The sequence below is a fragment of the Denticeps clupeoides genome, chromosome 11, assembly GCF_900700375.1.
Source record: "Denticeps clupeoides chromosome 11, fDenClu1.1, whole genome shotgun sequence".
Taxonomy (NCBI): domain Eukaryota; kingdom Metazoa; phylum Chordata; class Actinopteri; order Clupeiformes; family Denticipitidae; genus Denticeps; species Denticeps clupeoides.
In genome coordinates this window covers 19,051,495-19,070,884 of record NC_041717.1, presented here as the reverse complement: position 1 = coordinate 19,070,884, position 19,390 = coordinate 19,051,495, and the positions used below count along the sequence as shown (strand labels likewise).

The following is a 19,390-nucleotide window of genomic DNA, read 5'->3' as shown; positions in this document are numbered from 1 at the left end:
CATGACAGGTGCCCGGGGAGCAGTGTGTGGAGATGGAGCTTTGCTCAGTGGCACGTTGGCAAACCTTCTTATTACGGGGCCTCTTCCTTAACCTCCAGGCCCCCACTGCTCCCCAGGCACCTGTCATGGCTGCCCACTGCTCACCAAGGGTGATGGCTAAATGCAGAGAACACATTTTGTTGGGGCAGTGGTGGCCTAGTGATGAAGGAAGGCCCCACAGTCAGTAGTTACAGGGACAGTCCCCCCCTGGAGACACTCAGGGTTAAGTGTCTTGTGGAACACAATGGTAGTAAGTGGGGTTTGAACCTGGGTCTTCTTGTACATAAGCCTTAGACACAATCTGTCACCCACTTCCAACGCAGTTCTTCCAACTGCACCCAGGCGGAAGGCCAGGGAGGAGGACAACTCATGGGTGACCACCAAGTACCACTTTCAGGGCTCCACAGGGTTTCTTAACCTTGAAAAGGCCCTGCGGAACGGATGGATCAACAACAAGTCCAGCTGACAACCATGACCTGGATGACAGAACCTTCAGATATAAAAAAAAATGTATATACACTATAATACACATATAATACTATGCTTCCGTTACCTCTGTGTTAACATCACACAGTCACATCAACACCTGAGAGACTTCAGACTGCTCTCCAAGGTGCTCAGGAACTTCTACTCCTGCACCATAGAGAGCATCCTGACGGGAAACATCTCAACATCTCAAAATTTGAATACATTTATTAATAAAACAACACACTTTAAAAAAAGACATTTCATGAAATGAATTTAAAATGTCAGTATTGGAGAATGTTGCCCAGTCTGTGGACCGCCAGCGCGATTTGTCCGGCGAGGCCCAGCTCCCGCTTGAGAAAGGCGCCCACGCGTTCCGAGTGGAGCACGTCGCAGAACACCCAGATCTGCGCCAGCTCCCTCTGGAAGTTGGCGTTGCAGGCGGGCGGCCGGGTGCGGCGGGCGGCGCGGTGCAGGCCGGCCCAGGCGCGCTCCAGGCCGCCGGGCGCGCAGTTCGACTCGCCGACGATCCACTTGGCCCGCTGGCGCGGGTGCAGGCCGTGGCGCTCCACCGCCTTCCGGAAGCGGCCCGAGAAGGACGGGGCGAAGCCGGCTAGCTCGGCCTCCGGGGCGAAGACGCTCCAGGACCTCCGGAAGCCCCCGGCCGCGGGCTCCGGGGCGAAGACGCTCCACGACCTCCGAGAGCCCCCGGCCGCGGGCTCCGGCGACGAAGGCGGCCCGACGACCGGCGCGGGTTTCGCCGGCCTGACTGGCAAGGACGTGTCGCCGCCGGTCGGGAACCACGGCGTGAAGGCCGGGAGGAGGCGGGGACGGAGGTCCTGCGCGGCTCTGCCGGCCGCCAGCAGCAAGGCCCGCAGGTCGCCGTCCTGCCTCCTGTGGTGTAATACTACATCCATGCGTCTCGCTTCTACTGGACAACAATAATCATAATAGTAATAATTAATATTTTATTCTATTTTTAATTGCACACGATCCTCGTTTTAGTAAGGAATGGTAAACAGCGTTCGGCTGCTCGCTTCCTTCCGTCCTTCTTCGGTGGTGTAGGGTTGTCGGTGTCGGATTTTCTGGAGCGCGTCGCCATCTACCGGCATACTGCTGCAGCGCAGGCACGTCAGGATTAAAGGAAACAACAACAACAACAACCGGACGTGAAAGTCGCAAATATTTAATACGTTGTAAATTGACATTCTTGTTTATTTTATGTGTGCAAAATAGCAGAAGTGTCTATAAAACGTTAACTTTTGGGACATTCTTCCGTACCGACAGGGGGCGCCGTGCGTTGCCGAGCGTTTGGGGAAGCAGCACGCCGCGTTCCTTCGCTGCTGCTAAATATTACGTGTACTTATTTGGCGAATGTTGGCCAGTCTGCGTCTTTTTAAATGAAAAATGGCACATTTAACTGAAAGCCCGTCTGACAAAGAGCGGTAAGTGGAGCCCGAACGGCCGTTTGAGGGTATTTTAGTCGTGCGGTGATAAATGATTGATACACGTGTCCGTTTTTTTTTTTTTTTTTTTTTTTTTTAGGTTTATGTGCATATACCCGGCTTACATCAACAGTAAGAGGACTCTGGCCGAAGGCAGGAGAATAGCTTCAGAGAAGGTAAACTGTAGCTCACAAAAACACGGGTTGCGTAAAGTATGTGTTATATGTCGACTCTTTATGAGCAATATATTGTCCTTATTATTTTTATCATATGGGCTTTTCTCCCCGAGTTAGTCTTTAGGTCTTCACCTCTAGTTAATTTTAAATATAAATACCGTTCAGGCTAAAGGTTTGGACACACCTTCTCATTCAATATGTTTTCTTTATTTTCATGACCATTTACGTTGGTAGATTCTCACTGAAGGCATCAAAACTATGAATGAACACATGTGGAGTTATGTACTTAACAAAAAGTGGAGACCTGGTCTCCACAGTCACCGGACCTGAACCCAATCCAGATGGTTTGGGGTGAGCTGGACCAACAAGTGCTAAACACCTCTGGGAACTCCTTCAAGACTGTTGGAGAAGCATTTCAGGTGACGACCTCTTGAAGCTCATCGAGAGAATGCCAAGAGTGTGCAAAGCAGTAATCAGAGCAAAGAAACTAGAATATAAAACATGTTTTCAGTTATTTCACCTTTTTTGTTAAGTACGTAACTCCACATGTGCTCATTCATAGTTTTGATGCCGTCGTTGAGAATCTACCAATGGTCATGAAAATAAAGAAACGGGAAGGTGTGTCCAAACTTTTGGCCTGTACTGTATATTCTTTAGATCAAATACTAGATCAGAACTTTTTATAAGATTAAAAAACTTTATTAATCCCGAGGGAAATGCACTAAAAGCATGCTCAAAGCAAGAAGAGAAATTAAAACAGAACAGTAGTAATAGTGCAGGAAAAGTGACATAGTGTTGTGGCATAAATAGAGAGAAAAGTAGCAGCATGTTGAGACGGATGAAACTGGACCGACATTCAGTAACGTGCAGGAGGCTATAATCGCACGGTCCCATGAAAAACCAGACATTAGTACTGGTCCTGAGAAGGTCTTATTGCCATGGGTAAGAAGTACTTCCCGGGGCACTCAGGTCTGCATTTAGAGGCGACTACTCTGTTGCTGCGCGTGCCCACGTCATGGTGGCGTGCCGGGCTGAGAGATGGCCTGTAATCCAGGCTACCATTGGAGCATCCACCGGCATTTCACTGAGCCTATTCAGCAGCAGTGAAGGTGCTTCTAACAATGTGCCATCAGTTAATGATTGTGTCCTTTTTGCCGACATGGGGTGTTCTGTTGTAATATTTATTCACAGTTTGTGTGCTTTTCGTGCCACATCATGGTTTTAGGTTTTGCCGGATTTGTACAGCAACTCCCACATTCTCTGAACTGTTGCTTGCAGGCCGTGGAAAACCCCACATGTGCGGAAATCCGGGATGTCCTGACAGCAGCCGGCATGAACGTTCATGTGGAGGTGTGTGGCATTACAACCCCTCTCACAGAAAAACCTTTGTGTAAAGCTCTTAAATGTCACATGAGCTTTTTGTTCTCTGGACTGTGTGGCTTTAGAACAAGATGTACCCCCGAGAGTGGAACCGGGATGTCCAGTTTAGGGGTAGAGTGCGTGTCCAGGTGAAAAAGGAAGATGGCAGCCTGTACCTGGACAAGTTCAGCTCACGTGAGTTTGGTTTGCTCCACGTTTTGAGAGATGATGTGCTGCTGTTAATGTAAGGCTCCGGCTGTCTTCCTGTGGCTATAAAAGGTGATGAAACGATGGTCTGAGCCATGCCTGTGTTGGGGGGGAAAAAAGGTCAGATCTAATATTTTCTTGAAGTTGTCAAAATTTTAATAAGAAATGCAACGTCTGGTTATCGCACGGCTCTAAGGTGAACAAATAGGAAGCTATGGAAGCCGTCAGCACCGCTGTACATTCTCCCCTGGTACTGTTTAATATCAGCCGCCCTATTTCTGTTTACGTGGGGTCACCGCTTTTTATAGCCGGGGAGCGACAGCTGGAGTGTTACATTAACAACATACACATCATCATTCCGTCCAACCGTGAAGAGACAGCTGACTATGAGAATAGGGGCGTGTATTGCAAGAATCTAACGGTACGATATGCATCATGATGCCATCATATCGCAATGTATTGTGACGCATGACATAAACAGCGAGTTATATCGTTCACGTGTCTCTGCTCTCATCTGATGTTCTCATCTACAGGATTTTGCTGGATTTAAATGTTCTATTGCTCAGTAGCAGCATGATCTGTAAGATTTGCCGACTTTTATTTTTTTCTCATAACCATCACCCTTGGTGAGCAGTGGGCAGCCATGACAGGTGCCCGGTGAGCAGTGTGTGGAGACGGTACTTTGGTCAGTGGCACCTTAGTGGTTCGGGATTTGAACCACTGTGTATCGACGGGCAGTGTAACATATTGCAATATAGGTTGTGTGCTAAAGTAAAGAACAGACCACATTCACGTGTCTCTGCCCTCATCTGATGTTCTCATCTACAGGATGAGGTTCTGCTGAATTTAAATGTTCTATCGCTCCGTAGTAGCAAGATCAGTAAGATTTGGCTTTGAGCGAATACAACACCGGTCTGCTTGGTTTGTCCGTTAACCGCTAAGCTGCCGTCACCCTTGTTAAACTGAACATTTTGAAAAGTATAGAGTCTTCTGTTCCTGTTCTCCGTAGGGAAAGATGTCATGTTCTACTTGGCCGAAATGATCCCGAAACTGAAGACCCGGACACAGAAGAGCAGCGCAGGGGACGTGGCGGCCCAGCAAGGGGAGGGGGGGAAGAAGGGCAAGAAAAAGAAGAAGTGAGCTTCACTAGCGGCATTCGGACTTTAGAATTGAGAGACAAAAAGTCCAACCTGGCACAGATGTTCCCCAAGAAACGTACACATACTTTTTTTTTTTTTTTTTTTTAATGAAATTTGAGGCTTGACTTCCTGTCTACGCTGTTTTTTTTGTGTCGTACGGCCTGTGTTTTTGCTGTGGCTTTCAGGAAAAGGGAGCAGGAAAATAAGTGCCACCCATCATTTTGATTTGAGTTCATTTAAACTTTAATTTGTTCAGTGTTTTGTACTTTTTGAAGGTATTAAATGTCTGCCACAGTGGATATCATGAGTAGCATCTCAAAATAAAACTAGAAAAAAAGTGATGGTGGTTTTCATCCCTTGGGTTGTGCAAGTTGGTTGAAAATTTAGTCAATTCAGTATATACTGGCAAAAGCCATTTTACTCTGTATTCATTCTATGAATATGAGTGCATTATTTGCATTTTTGATACCCGTCAATTATTACCAAATATAAAATATTAGTAACCAGGCTCCTTGTTCAGATCTTGAAAATATTGAAAAGTATGGAATTTTGAAAACTCATTGTAAAATGTTTTCACAAAGCCTAATATTTGGAAAAACCTGATATGGTTTTGCATCCAATCAAAGCTCTTGGTACGCCTAGACTTCACTTTACATTTACAGCATTTACCAGACGCCCTTATCCAAAGTGACTTATAATCAGTATTTACAGGGACCGTCCCCCCCTGGAGACACTCAGGGTTAAGTGTCTTGCTCAGGGACACAATGGTAGTAAGTGGGATTTGAACCTGTGAGTTTGTGGCCTTCACTGGACTCGGATGCTGCCATGTGGATCCAAAAATCGTGTCTTTTGCATATCATGCAATATTGACTTAAATACTAAGCATGAGCTTGTATATTTTTCTAATGAAACTTTCCATTTATTAATGTCCTCTGTAGAAAATCCTATAGAAATCCAATGAAAGGAGCGGGTTAGATACCGGCCAACAAACCGGAAGACCGCCAAGTCCCAGGTTCAAACCCCACTTACTACCATTGTGTCCCTGAGCAGGACACTTAACCCTGAGTGTCCCCATGGGGACTGTCCCTGTAACTACTGATTGTACGTGGCATAAGAAATGAAACTGGCAGTGTCGGCCTGATCCTCAAACCTGTGGTTCCTGTGTTTGAGAGCCGGTTTACACTGTCCAGCATGGGGGACAAAGCAAGTCTGGCTGGTGCATTGACAAGAAAAGATAATACGTAGTCAAAGTCAAGGTCATTATGTTCTGAGAAATTCTGACAAAGCGCATATTTTTCTGGTGTCTGCAGTGTAAAGTCTGATGGTTTTATTATGATTGCTGGAAATATTTCCCTGGCATGTTCTATTCTTGACAAGTTGGGCCTTATCAGGGCTCTTAGTTTCGTAATTCAAAATCTATAGAAACCAAATGGGAATTGCTGGTGTCTTCACCTTGTAAGTCGCTTTGGATAAAAGAGTCTGCCAAGTAAAGTAAATATTGTGCTTGTTCATCATTTTAGTACGTCGGCTAACCCTGAATTCATTTCGATTTTTGAAAACCAAAACCAGTCCCTAACGTGAGGTCTGACGGTTGGCCACTCTGGTTAATAACTGCCGGAGTGCCACGCATTCTCTTCCGACCGCCATTATGAGAGAAATTCCGAGGCGTGTCTGTCACGCTCTTCGGTTTCCTGGCAGGGCCCATCAACGCTGGCACCGGCGCCCAATTATTCCTGCGTGGCGCGTGTGAGTCCGTCCGCCCGTCCCGACAGGACTGTAAACGCCTTGTGACATTTCTGTTCTGGCCGTGCTGAGGGACTGAAGCCTGTTCTCCGCTGTGCCCTTCACACCACCTGTCTGGCGCTGCTGGACGGACACTACCGTACACCTGCCCCGGCGCGGCTACCGTGGCAGCAGCGCCTTGGGGACCGGCTCATTTCACTCTTCATGGCAGGTTGCCGGTCTTCGTCACTTACCACCTTGGGGCGGTGGTGGCCTATTGGTTTTTGGAAGGTTGCCGGGTCGAATCCCGATCCGCCAAGGTGCCACTGAGGTGCCACTGAGCAAAGCACCGTCCCCGCACACTGCTCCCCGGGCGCCTGTCATGGCTGCCCACTGCTCACCAAGGGTGATGAGTTAAATGCAGAGGGCACATTTCACTGTGTGCACCGTGTGCTGTGCTGCTGTGTATCACAATGACAGTCCCTCCACTTTCACCGAACACACCTTCAGTGATGCTCCTGGGACAGTGGTGGCCCAGCGTGGAAGGAAGCGGACTTGCATGGCTGCCCACTGCGCACCAAGGGTGATGGGTTAAATGCAGAGGGCACATTTCACTGTGTGCACCGTGTGCTGTGCTGCTGTGTATCACAATGACAGTCCCTCCACTTTCACCGAACACACCTTCAGTGATGCTCCTGGGACAGTGGTGGCCCAGCGTGGACCAAGGTTCTGCTTCCTTACGGACCCTGATTGTGTCACCGTGTGCTGTTTCAAAGTGATTTTCCCGGGTCAAAGTTCACCAGTGTTTTTATGGGACATGAGGCGTGGAAATAATCTCTGGTTGATGAATGTTGAAATGGCAGGTTGGGAGCATTATTAAATCCCAAGCATTTAGAAAAAACGAGAGTCCTATCATCAGGATGCCAGTTACTCTGTCAAATCTGGGTCAATTAGGGACCTGAAAAGTCGGTGCCTTTACACAGCAGTAAATGTGTCTTCCACTCGTTCTGTGGTCTGGACACGTCTCTCAACAAAAGCTTAGTTGACTTCTAAAACGTAAAGATTTTATTGACACAAATTGTTTAAACATGTGCTTGTGAGAAGACCGCGTGGCTGGTGAGAGGGTCACTCCAGCTCTTTCTGCGGCGTTGGCTTGTCCCTCTTCCCGCGCTCGTCGCTGAAGGCCTTCAGGTGTTTCGTCCGACTCTCCAGCCTGTGCAGCCACTCGTCCCTCAGCCTGCAGCGGCGGTAACAACACGCGGCGAATCATCCATAATCCGGCATCCAAAACCAAGTCAATGTGACCTATGACCTTTAAATGTGACCTATAACCTTTAAAATTCAACTCAACAAAGAAAAAAAAAAAAAGTCAAAAGATGAGGGTGTGCATACTAATGCTTGGTTACGGGTAGGATTTGAAACGATTTATTGTGCTCTCACAAAAACCCGGTATTTTAATAGGGGTGTGTAGACTTTTTATATCCACTGTATATGTCTAGGCCAATTTTTACATTCTAATTAGAGCTACTGGGGTGCTGGCCCAGAGGCGGCGCCGTCATGTGCTCTGTAGAGACGGCTATCTCTGTCACCTTCCTCGCATTGACTCGGATTATTGCATTTGGTGTGGCTGCAGCGCTGCTGTGTCCGATAATCCCCTGACCTTAAGCGGGACGAGGGCTATTGCATGACAGCTAAGGGAGTTTGGGACGGGCCCGCTTATCCTGCGGCTCATGCCACCACTTCTCTCCTGGCCCCCTCGGAGATCCGTTTTTACTCCTAACATTAACGGCCCGACCCCCCGGCCCACCCTTTCATCCCGAAATGAGAAACGAGCGCGACCTGTTTATTCCGAGGCTCCGCGTCTCCTTTAAACGTGGCTGAGCGGAGATTTGAGCTATCCCGCGTTGGGCCCTGCACGGAAGTCTGATCGTGGTGGCGATATCGTTGTGGTAGTAGCCTAGCGGGTAACACACTCGCCTACGAACCAGAAGACCCGGGTTCAAATCCCACTTACTACCATTGTGTCCCTGAGCAAGACACTTAACCCTGAGTGTCTCCAGGGGGGGACTGTCCCTGTAACTACTGATTGTAAGTCGCTCTGTACAAGGGCGTCTGGTAAATGCTGTAAATGTAAATGTCCTTTTCACGATATGCAGTTCATATATAACTTCTGAGACGACCAGAACTTTCCTAAAAGCACAGCAGACCATTAGGTGGCGATGCATGCTATGTTGACGAGCACAGATTTCGTGATTTAGAGGTCACCGAGAGCCCGTCTATTTCTAACCGCTACGTAAGTGTGAGCGACCAACACTGGTCCCAGTGCGGTGATGGTGTACATCTAATCCTCAGTCCCACGGCGGATGTGTCCAAAGAGCCAATCGGCCTTTAAACGACACGTGACTTACTTTGAAAGGGCGCTGTTCTGCAGACGTTTCTCCTCCACGCCAGCCATCTGGGAGTGGTTTTCTATTTTCTGCTCCCAGAAGGATTTGATAATAAGCTTCTCGTGTATTAACGCCACATTCATCTCCTACAAAAACAGGTTTTAGCGAAGAAAAAAAAATCTTATTTCAACATCAATGCTTCATAAAAATGTAAAACGTTCATATTTAAATGAAAACGAGGATAGTTCTGGGTTGTCTTCGACACCAGGGGTGTCCTGAGAGAATACATAGGACGTGCAGGACGTGCTGCTCACCTAATTAGAATAATTCCGTGTCCAAGTCGAGAAAATGGTCCCAGTTAAACCACACTGGTGTTCCGGTCTCCGTCCTCCTTCGTGGCTGCAGTTAAGACCCGTGCACCCAGGGGCCCTGTGTCCCATCCGTCCCTTTTAGAGAACGGATGGAGGGACGGAAACGAAGATGGAAGGGTGCCATTCCTGCTGTTACGCGATCCGAGTGGGACAATGCTGCGGTACTCACCCACGGGTGCCGCCCCGCCTCATCCCAGACCCCACCCGCTCCCGCCTCAGCGCGGCCGAAACAGCGCGGCATCCACTGGAACCTGCGCTGGCATGCGTCAAGACCAGGAGATCGGACTGGCATGAACAAACAAACGAGAGATAGAGAGAGGGGGGGGGGTGATGAGGAGAGAGAGAGAGAGAGAGAGAGAGAGAGGGAGCGAGATGGAGGGAACGGGGAAGAGATCTTGTTCCCAGTGTTAACAACCAGAAATGCGTGTGCCATGTTTTCCTCTGCACAACATTCAGACAAAGTTACTTGGCACACGACCCCTTATCTCTCATACAGCTTCATCGCAACTGACAAGGAGAAGGTCCCATAAAAGGGGTGCTGCACCCAAATGGTCACCCAGTGTTATCCTAGCTGGGCCTAGAAAATAACATAAGCCGATGTAATTGGATCATGTGTGGGAAGACTATGACCATCACTCTGCCAGTGTGAAAAGACATGTCCATGGACACAAACAAATAGATATGGGGCGCCACGTGTCAAGGGAATGAAGCAGAGGACCACCAAGACCCAGGTTCAAACCCCTGGGCAAGACACTTAACCCTGAGTGACTCCAGGGGGGGACTGTCCCTGTAACTACTTTTTGTAAGTAAGATAAAGTCATCTGGTAAATGCCATGAATGCGAATGTAAGGGTTTATTTCCATGTACAAAATAAATTCTGTGCTGCAGAACAAACCATATAATGATGAAACCCAAATGCTGCATTTTGTCTGTGGATAGATTAAACTCCTTCACCTTTTGTTATTTTTTTCCACCAAACTGACATCAGCATCTGCCATTTCGTTGACAGGATTTATATGATATAAAGGATATTTCGTCCATGAAATGCAATTCATTCTGAACAAAAAGTGCACTCTGTCCACAAAAAGCATTTCATCAACTAAAGAAAGTTAATTTTGTCCACAAAATGCAATTTTCCAACAACAGAAAGTCTTTTTTTTTTGGACAAAATGTAGTGTGTGTAAGATGATTTCATTTCGTAGCACAGAATGTATTCTGTGGACAGAAATAAGCACTTGACATGTACATTTGTTCTATGGATATGCATCAATGACATAGTCTGCCAGACATTACAAAGGGGACACTGTGCAATTCGCAAAGCAGCTGAAAATTCAAAGGAGACACACATTTTAATGTCATGCCTTCGGAGGACAAATGTGGACAACAGTTATATACCCAGGATGCTTTTGCATTGACAGTATTAAAACTTTTAGAAGTTTTAGATTGCCCTTCCATCCCTTCCATTTCAGCCGGTTGCAATTACAGCAACTACACTGCTTTTGGCATTTAAAGTTCTATATAAATAAAGTTTATTGGAATGACTGAATGTTTTATACAGATTTATATGGCCTTGTTTGGGGCGTGAACATGTGATCAGAAATGCAGTCCTTGCCTGACACCTGCCCTCTCTATAGTCCAAATAGAAGAGATGCCACTTTTAAAATAACCATTAAATTTCCTGTCAGGTGACTGTCGGTTGTGTCCAGCTTTCTCAGAAGCCCGTGAATCACCTGAAAGCCGTCACTCAAGCGTCACAGCACAACTGTCACCGGACAGGCCAGCGCTGCACTCGGCCGGAGTCTATTTCCGTCAGGGCGGAGGGTGGGAAGGGTCGCCGACGCCACGGTCTGTTGTGGAGGGTAATCCGTTTTACTTGTCACCGATTTAATTGACAAGCGTGCCAAGTGTTGGCACGGCAAGTTCTTTCTGTTGTTTAGCACGCACGGGTAACGTTATTCTGGAAAATGCGGAGTGGGGTGCAGGCACACCAGGCGCGTGCCTGACGTTTCATGCGCTTTGAGCAAGAAATGTTCTAAAGCCCAGGGTCTCAGCTATAGGTCAAATGGAGATTAGCGCCTGCATCTATTTCGGGATGCAGCAGGGTCCCCATTATAATTGTTACACTTACTAAAATTGATTAAGTTGGCACAAGTCCATTTGAAATAGGGTTTACACAACCAGAGAAATAAATATGTAAAAATTGTATGTAGCCAAACCCACTTTTGCTGATGCACCAGAAACACAACTAGTCTGAATGTGGCCAGTCTTATCATTTCTTTAATTAGAGCAACTGTTTTCATCTTAAATCATTGTATCATTGGGACATGATTAGAATGGATCATTGGGAAAGGCACCTCATCATTCCACTGGAACTCAAGAGTAATTGTTGCTGATGAAGTTCCTCTCTACACGTACGCAGACATCATTTTCCATGATTTCCAGCCACCAGAGTCGTTCATAAAATCACATAATTGCGATTAATAAGTATATTCGTTGTCTTGCAATCACTTCACTTTCACTTCACTCACCCCACTGCCAAATACTTGGCATGATCCAACTCTTCTTTTTACAGGAGCGGCCCACTGGTTTTAGAGTAGTCTGTTTTTTTGCCGTCATGGGCGTCCTAAACACCTGATCACAAAAATGGTGTTTTATTGTAAAAAAAACCCCAAAAAAAACGTACTTTACACAACTGTTTTGGTGAACTTGTGGCCGTATATTTGTCTGAAATATTTGTGCACTCACTTAATATTTTGCATTTCTTTGGTTCTAATCTGTTTGAGCAATCTTGCCAAAATCTTTTTTTGTTATACTTCTTTTGTGAAGATGTTGCCTTGATTAGGGCAAAGGCGCCACCTTGTGTTGAAACTAAGAAGTACAATATGATTTATCAGAAATTTTATGTGTGGCCCATATTTTATGATATATTTAAGATTAGCTACAGGCTCCCCATTAAAAATGAGTTACAGCCCATAGTTCTGACACCCCTGCTCAAAAACACAGGAAGTTAATCTGTAGAATTCGAATGGGGCTGTGGTGGCCTAGCGGTTAAGGAAGCGGCCCCGTAATCAGAAGGTTGCCGGTTCGAATCCCGACCCGCCAAGGTACCACTGAGGTGCCACTGAGCAAAGCACCGTCCCCACACACTGCTCCCCGGGCGCCTGTCATGGCTGCCCACTGCTCACTCAGGGTGATGGGTTAAATGCAGAGGACACATTTCACTGTGTGCACCGTGTGCTGTGCTGCTGTGTATCACATGTGACAATCACTTCACTTTGAATTGTGGTGCAGGATTTTCAGCAGTCTAGGTTCCGCAAACAATGCCCAATGCTCAAACCAAAGGTTTATGAACGCAAAGTATTGATGGTGACCAGTAGGTTTGGGTATTGGTCTTTTGACCTATAGTAAGTTTTGTCAGTATAGAAACAGACATTAGAATATGAAAAAATATCTATCTGTCTGCTAGGAATATGCGTCTCCCAAACGGCATTTACAAAAAAGACATAAATGTACTTTGAGAATAATGTAGGTTAGTATTTAGGACCTGTTCTAGGAGTGTTCTAGACCTGATGTAGTTCGGTGAGAGTGGACCTCATCCCGACAGCTGTTCACAGTCCCCAGAACAGCCACACTACATCATCTCACAGGACTCAACCATTTGCTTGGCCAAGTTCGGCCAACATGCCCTCCTTTCTCGCCAAGAGCGGATTGAGTCTGGGGCCGTACACTCATCCCCTCGGCAGTTTCAAATCTCGAGTTAAGACGTCAAATTACATCGAACTTTGAGGCCTTTCAAGATTCAAGATTCAAGATTGGTTTATTGTCAGTACAACCAAAGTTCACCAAAACAGTGGTGTAAAGTATGTTTTTTTTTTTTTTTTTTTTACAATAAACCAAATGCATAATTTTAATTGGTCAAAAAAGAAAACATTTCTTCATATAGCTGTAATAATAGCGAGAAATGGTGAAAATATGTTTTTCCACTTTGAGTGCTTGAGTCATTAGAAGCCCTAAGATGATGACAGATCCTTCACTGAAGCATGTAGTGGGGTGCTGGTGAAAGCCCATCACCGGGATAAACAGCATGAGGAAACTTCTGGAGACTGGCCCATGCCTCGCCACATCTCCACATTTACGCGAGCTGCTCGAATGAACCGCGCTCTCGGCCAGGAAAGGTGCGCACGCTTCCCGCAGAACAGTGTGACCCGGGAGTCATATCTCCCCAGATAAAAATAGCAGTCTGGTCATTCAGGCGGTCTAAATACAGACACCTGACGGACCTACAAGCTCCGCTCGGCGTCTGTAAACAAGCGGCGCAGGCCCGGTGTGGACGCACATTCAGGTAAGAGCCTCGACAACAACCACACCGTACGTGTCGTTTAGTAAGATTTACATCCGGGTCACTCTGGGTTTTGTGTCTCTCCAACGGATGGAAAAACTTCCACAATGACTTGGACTGGAGCAAAGCTTCTCTTCCCAACGATTCCTCGCGGGCCGTCGGGAGGTTGCTCGGTGCCGCGGGCCCGGGTTTAGGCAGCGGAAGTGCGGGTGTCACCTCTCGAGGAAGCCAGCGTGGCGAGAGAGGCTGGAGATGTCAGACGTGCCTGACAAACACCTCTGGTGTCGGTGGTGAGATGCGGGGTGTGTTTACCAAGACTCACTCTGCCCTCACCTATCTGAGTTCAGAAATACTTTGAAATAGAAGGGTGGCCGGGCTGCTTTTCAAATAGAATAAATTGTAATATTTCATAGAATTTGCTTTGGCCTCCGGATATGCGGTGTCACAACGTCGCGTAGAGCGGTAGGGCGGTGAAAAGCGACTGAGTGGGACAGGTGTCCCTGACAGTCGCCCGTCCCTGTGGGCCGTGGGACTCGGTTAAGAACGATGACGGACCTTTACAGCGTCGCCCTGCTGGAGGGACACCCTGACCTTCCGCGCTTCAGGCCTGTCAGTGTGCCGCGAGTGGCTTAAATACACGCCGTTTTATTTCAAATTCGCGACTCCATGAGCCTGCCAGGTACGTGAGAATAGAATTGCACGAATCCGGCTCGTGAACTAGATCTGAAACTGTCCGAAGATACATATAATTGTGTGCCTTGTTTTTGTTTTTATGGTAATATACAGTAATATACTGTAATAGCATGTATATAGCATGTATAATAGCATATACTGTAATATATGACGATCATCTTCTTCCTCTCCCTTTCGGCTTCTCCTGTTCACGGTCGCCAAAGCGGATGGATTTGGCAAAATTTTACGCCGGATACTTCTCATGAACACGCCCAGGCTAACAAATACACTGTCACATGCATCCCCAGTGGCTGGGTTGATGATGATGATCATAATTATTATTATTAGCTTTAGAAATAGCAGATTTGCTTTGTAATTTGGTAAGAAAATGTTCATGCTTCACCGTCGTAGAGATCACACGTTTTTGTTTCCCTCAGCAGAAGGTAAGATGAAAATCGACAGGAGGGTGGATATTCCGGTATACGACCTCTCCCTGATCCGAGGGCTGTGGGAGACCCGAGTGAAGAAATACAAACAGAGACAGAAGAAGGAGAAGGAGAGGCTGTCCCAGAGCGCACTCACCAAGTGAGGAGGAGACGAGACCAAGTTCACAACTTGTAATCCGGTAGCTGTGTATTCCTGTCCGCCGGATATTCAATATGTCTGCTGTCAGGGTGAACCAGCAGTGGCAGTATCGCATCGCCTGCAGGAAGATGAAGAGCAGCGAGATGGTGGAGCTGCAGCACTACCTGGAGCGCTCGTCCCTGAGGGAGGTGGACATTGAGCCCTACCTGGACACCGGCAGTGGCGCAGGCAAGGCTGCCGGAGGCTTTTTGGATTGGCACACTCACCCTGGTGCTTTATTTTCCGTCGAAAGCTCGAAACGTTTCATCTCTCGTAGATGCGGGCCTCGAGGTGGAAGAGAAGAGGTTCATTTTTGAGCTGTGTGGTGACGAATGGACGGTAAATCTCATTCCTCAAATCTCATTCCAAGATTATGATTATGATGTTCCTGAGTGAACTGAGATGGTCAACAATTGGGATGGTAGTAGCCTAGTGGGTAACACACTCGCCTATGAACCAGAAGACCCAGGTTCAAATCCCACTTACTACCACTGTGTCCCTGAGCAAGACACTTAACCCTGAGTGTCTCCAGGGGGGGACTGTCCCTGTAACTACTGATTGTAAGTCGCTCTGGATAAGGGCGTCTGATAAATACGGTAAATGTAAATTACTATGGGAGATTCAGCCAGTCAGAATTGACTGTGGTGCAGTATGAATTAGGTGGTAGTGGCCTGGTGAATAACACACTCGCTTCTGACCCAGAAGGCCACAAACTCACAGGTTCAAACCCCACTTACTCCCATTGTGTCCCTGAGCAAGACACTTATCCCTGAGTGTCTCTAGGGGGGGACAGTCCCTGTCACTACTGATTGTAAGTCGCTCTGGATAAGGGTGTCTGATAAATGCTGTAAATGTAAATATGATGCATGCTTTTTTTGTAATTCCAGGAAGTGCCTCCAGCCCTTTATGAAATGACCTACCTTCGCGAATGGCACATAAGAAGCACTAAAATCCTGAAGATCCCAGAGTTTATTGAGATGTTTCAGGACCTGCGTGTGTTGGACATGCCCAAGAACTGCATCGAAAAGCTTCCAGTGGAGATAGGTGATCCAACAGTAGAAAACTTGGATGACATGTACTGTACACTAGCTGTTCTCCATCAGTAGCGCACGCTCAGCAATCTCCATTCTTTCTTCTCCCCACCTGACAGGTAAACTGGTGAACCTGAGAGAGCTTAATGTCAGTTATAACAGACTGTGTGAAATCCCCCCCGAGCTGGGGGACTGCGAGAACCTGGAGGTCATGGAACTGACCTCCAACCTGAATCTGAACGAGCTGCCGTTTGAGGTAGGGCGCCATCAACCGGCACGTAAACGGCGCGTAAAAAGCTCCCTCTCGTTCAAGAGCCATAAGAGCCACGTTCTCTTCAGCTCAGGAGTCTGAAGAAGCTCGTCCATCTGGACATTGCGGAGAACAAGTTTGCCAGCATTCCCGTCTGCGTCCTGCGCATGAGCGGCCTGCAGTGGCTGGACCTGAGCAACAACCTGCTCACGGACCTGCCTGAGGACATCGACCGGTATGTCAAGAGCTGGTGACGATGTGTCCGCTTCACTCAACTAGTTCACGAGTGTTTGCTGGGACCTCTTCGGTGTGAATGCAGATGAAATAAATCTGATTTATCTTTCTCCGTCTGCACATTGATCGCAATGGCAGGTGTCTTTTGGAAATGTAATTTGCTGAATCATCCGTTAAGCCCCCAAAGCCGGATAACAGATAATTCATAAAGTGCCGGTAAAGTCCTCTAACGAAGATTTATGCCCCTTCAAGCCTCGAAGAGCTGAACTCGCTGTTTGTCCACAAGAACAAAATGACGTACTTGCCCATGGCGCTGAGTAACATGGCCGCCCTCAAGATGGTGGTTGTCAGTGGGGACGAGCTGGTCTGCTACCCATCGAGGCTTAGCGACGATCCAGACATCAAGTAAGTATGTCGCCACGAAGAAAAGCAATTTGGTTTGTTGAGAGACTTGGATGGATGGATAGATGGATGGATATCTCCAGACCTTTCCAACACTGTCTGTCCTGCTGCATTCTCATCCAGGTTCATCAAACTGTTTGACAATCCCGTTGGCCAGCGGGACAAAGGAAATACAAAGGATGTGGCCTCAGAGAAAGGCCACCCGGTCGACGGTGATAAGGAGTTCATGCAGACCTACATCGACTCCCTCAAAGGCCGGGGTAAAGCTCCTGTGGGGTGACGTCCATCCGTCCCATCATAAGAAATTAGTACAGGAGGTTACAATACACCTTTGGTACATTTTAAGATCGATAATGGTACTGCAAGACAGGGTAGGGCCACTGCCAGCTGGTTAGCATGCCAACGTACGTTGACGTCTGCCATCAAAAGCGCCTTTCCAGCCGGGCATTGCTCGGTTTTTATATCGGGGACTGGACACATTCTCATTCTAATTAGGGAGGTGCATTTTGTTCCGATCTGCAGAACATTGCACAAGTAGCAATGCTAACGGTGGAGTAGGCCGCGGATACAAATACAACCATTCCCATGGGAATAAAATATTCAGCAAATTCTATTGTGTAAGGCGGTATGATGCGCAGACAAGTGAATGTAAAACCTAACGTATAGGTCAATTTGTTTTTAACGTATTGTAATTTCCTTCTAGACTCTGCGCCGACATACACCACCAAGGTTTCCCTGACCTGTCTTCTGTAAGGAGGCGATTATTCCGGTCCCCATTGGAGATTCATATCTAATATTCAGCATACTAGCTTATTAGTCAGTGTGGACGGAAAGTCGGAGGATGCGTGGATGATTGTGGGCGAGTTATCCGGTAGGTTCCACGTTGTATTTGAGTATGTGTTGATGATTCAGGAGAATGACACTGCTCTCGGATGAGATTCACCTAGAAGAAAAATGTTTTAAAGTAACGCAATGCTGATCACTGTATTCAGAATGTAGACCTGATTAAAGACCACATACTGGTGTTTCGATGTGACCAAACACGTGTTGCTGGGCAATAGCCTTTTTTGTGAGTTTATGCACAGTACAGGCCAAAAGTTTTGGACACACCTTCTCATTCAACGTGTTTTCATTATTTTCATGACCATTTACGTTAATAGATTCTCACTGAAGGCATCAAAACTATGAATTAACACATGTGGAGTTATGTATTTAACAAAAAAAAGATTAAATAACTGAAAACATGTTTTATATTCTTTGCTCTGATTACTGCTTTGCACACTCTTGGCATTCTCTCGATGAGCTTCAAGAGGTCGTCACCTGAAATGGTTTCAGTCTTGAAGGAGTTCCCAGAGGTGTTTAGCACTTGTTGGTCCAGCTTATCCCAAACCATCTGGATTGGGTTCAGGTCCGGTGACTGTGGAGGTCAGGTCTCCACTTTTTGTTAAGTACATAACTCCACGTGTTCATTCATAGTTTTGATGCCTTCAGTGAGAATCTACCAACGTAAATAGTCATGAAAATAAAGAAAACACGTTGAATGAGAAGGTGTCCAAACTTTTGGTCTGTACTGTATGTGTGTGTGTGTGACTAGCAAGTCATAAAAGCAGACTTCAATGTTTTGTATCATTTGTATCTACTGGATATTCATCTATATAGAATATTTATTTGCAGTAGCACACTATACTGTTTAATGAACCCTGAAATCAATATTAAAAATTGTGATAACTGCTATAAAGTGAAAAGTTATTTCCTTTAAGAGACTTTGCCACATGTTCTCACAAAATGGATTGAAGCAGTTCAAATGTGAGATATCTGTAGTTTTATTAACATATCTTGTGATTTACATGTCTACAATTCAGGCACATTTCAACAAACATTAAGAAGTTCAGCAAATAAATGCATCAAGTACACTGCAAATGCAGACTAATAAAACCAGTATCTTCTAGAAATTACTTACAATTAATGTAATATATGAAGATTGTTGCACAGCAATTGTAAAAAACTCAATTGTTTTCACCATATTTAGAATATACAAAGTGCAGCTTATTTAAAAAGTCTCAAAAGGTACTAATTTGGCTATGTTTGGAGAGAAAAGAAAAAAAAAATATATATATATATATAAAAAAAAAACATGCTGCATTTGCAAATGTGTCAGTAAGACTTTATGGTTAAATAGCTTTACAATGTTTTTAAGGGGCCACCCCCCCCAAAAAAAAATAAAAAAATAAAATAAAAAGAAAGAACTCTTAAAAGGAGACGATGGGACAGGATACTGCATAAATGACCGTGGTAACATTCTTTCTATGGGTACAGATGTCCTGACCATTTAACAGTACAACAGGTTACCCTGAATTCAGATACACGCAAGGCTCATTTCGAATCGTACATTCTCTGGGAAAAAAAGGTGCCTAGCTGGTAAGAACCGCATGGTTCTCGTAAGAAACGTTAATGGGTTAAAATGTGGAAAAAGGATAACAGATAAAATATCGAACTATGGTGTGTGTGTATATATACACATGTGATAT

General features: G+C 46.2%; 3 protein-coding genes across 5 annotated transcripts; 1 reads left to right on the top strand and 2 right to left on the bottom strand.

Moving 5' to 3' along the window:
* Positions 1 to 788: 788 nt before the first annotated feature.
* shld3 (shieldin complex subunit 3) lies at positions 789 to 1,566 on the bottom strand. Its single transcript, XM_028996479.1, has one exon. The coding sequence runs from the start codon at positions 1,419 to 1,421 to the stop codon at positions 789 to 791; it is 633 nt and encodes a 210-aa protein (XP_028852312.1). The 5' UTR covers positions 1,422 to 1,566.
* Positions 834 to 18,031, top strand: srp19 (signal recognition particle 19). Of its 3 annotated transcripts, XM_028995182.1 has the most exons (13): positions 846 to 1,949; positions 2,050 to 2,125; positions 3,404 to 3,475; positions 3,571 to 3,679; positions 14,762 to 14,906; positions 14,995 to 15,134; positions 15,223 to 15,284; positions 15,833 to 15,989; positions 16,096 to 16,232; positions 16,316 to 16,461; positions 16,713 to 16,865; positions 16,986 to 17,122; positions 17,566 to 18,031. In XM_028995182.1, exons 1-13 carry the CDS (start codon positions 1,912 to 1,914, stop codon positions 17,613 to 17,615), a joined length of 1,422 nt encoding a protein of 473 aa, XP_028851015.1. In that variant the 5' UTR covers positions 846 to 1,911; the 3' UTR covers positions 17,616 to 18,031. The 3 variants fall into 3 exon arrangements, with proteins under 3 accessions (XP_028851016.1, XP_028851015.1, XP_028851017.1); XM_028995183.1 differs by lacking the exons at positions 16,986 to 17,122; positions 17,566 to 18,031 and having other exon boundaries at positions 834 to 1,949; positions 16,321 to 16,461; positions 16,713 to 16,854; XM_028995184.1 differs by lacking the exons at positions 14,762 to 14,906; positions 14,995 to 15,134; positions 15,223 to 15,284; ... (4 more) ...; positions 16,986 to 17,122; positions 17,566 to 18,031 and adding an exon at positions 4,701 to 5,171 and having other exon boundaries at positions 869 to 1,949.
* On the bottom strand, positions 7,595 to 9,466 carry LOC114799046 (protein FAM240B). Its single transcript, XM_028995187.1, has 3 exons — positions 9,254 to 9,466; positions 8,961 to 9,085; positions 7,595 to 7,789 (listed from the first exon to the last, which is right to left on the bottom strand). The coding sequence occupies exons 2-3, from the start codon at positions 9,080 to 9,082 to the stop codon at positions 7,678 to 7,680; spliced, it is 234 nt and encodes a 77-aa protein (XP_028851020.1). The 5' UTR covers positions 9,083 to 9,085; positions 9,254 to 9,466; the 3' UTR covers positions 7,595 to 7,677.
* Positions 18,032 to 19,390: the final 1,359 nt, after the last annotated feature.

What these genes read in the sequence shown, in the direction of transcription:
- shld3 (XM_028996479.1), bottom strand. Translation starts at nt 1,421, where the DNA reads ATGGATGTAGTATTACACCACAGGAGGCAGGACGGCGACCTGCGGGCC.
- srp19 (XM_028995182.1), top strand. Translation starts at nt 1,912, where the DNA reads ATGGCACATTTAACTGAAAGCCCGTCTGACAAAGAGCG. An exon ending in GGACACCGGCAGTGGCGCAG is followed by an intron (nt 15,135 to 15,222) that starts GCAAGGCTGCCG and finishes CATCTCTCGTAG; the next exon opens with ATGCGGGCCTCGAGGTGGAA. An exon ending in TGAACGAGCTGCCGTTTGAG is followed by an intron (nt 16,233 to 16,315) that starts GTAGGGCGCCAT and finishes CGTTCTCTTCAG; the next exon opens with CTCAGGAGTCTGAAGAAGCT.
- LOC114799046 (XM_028995187.1), bottom strand. Translation starts at nt 9,082, where the DNA reads ATGAATGTGGCGTTAATACACGAGAAGCTTATTATCAAATCCTTCTGG. An exon ending in CAGAACAGCGCCCTTTCAAA is followed by an intron (nt 7,790 to 8,960) that starts GTAAGTCACGTG and finishes CCGCCGCTGCAG; the next exon opens with GCTGAGGGACGAGTGGCTGC.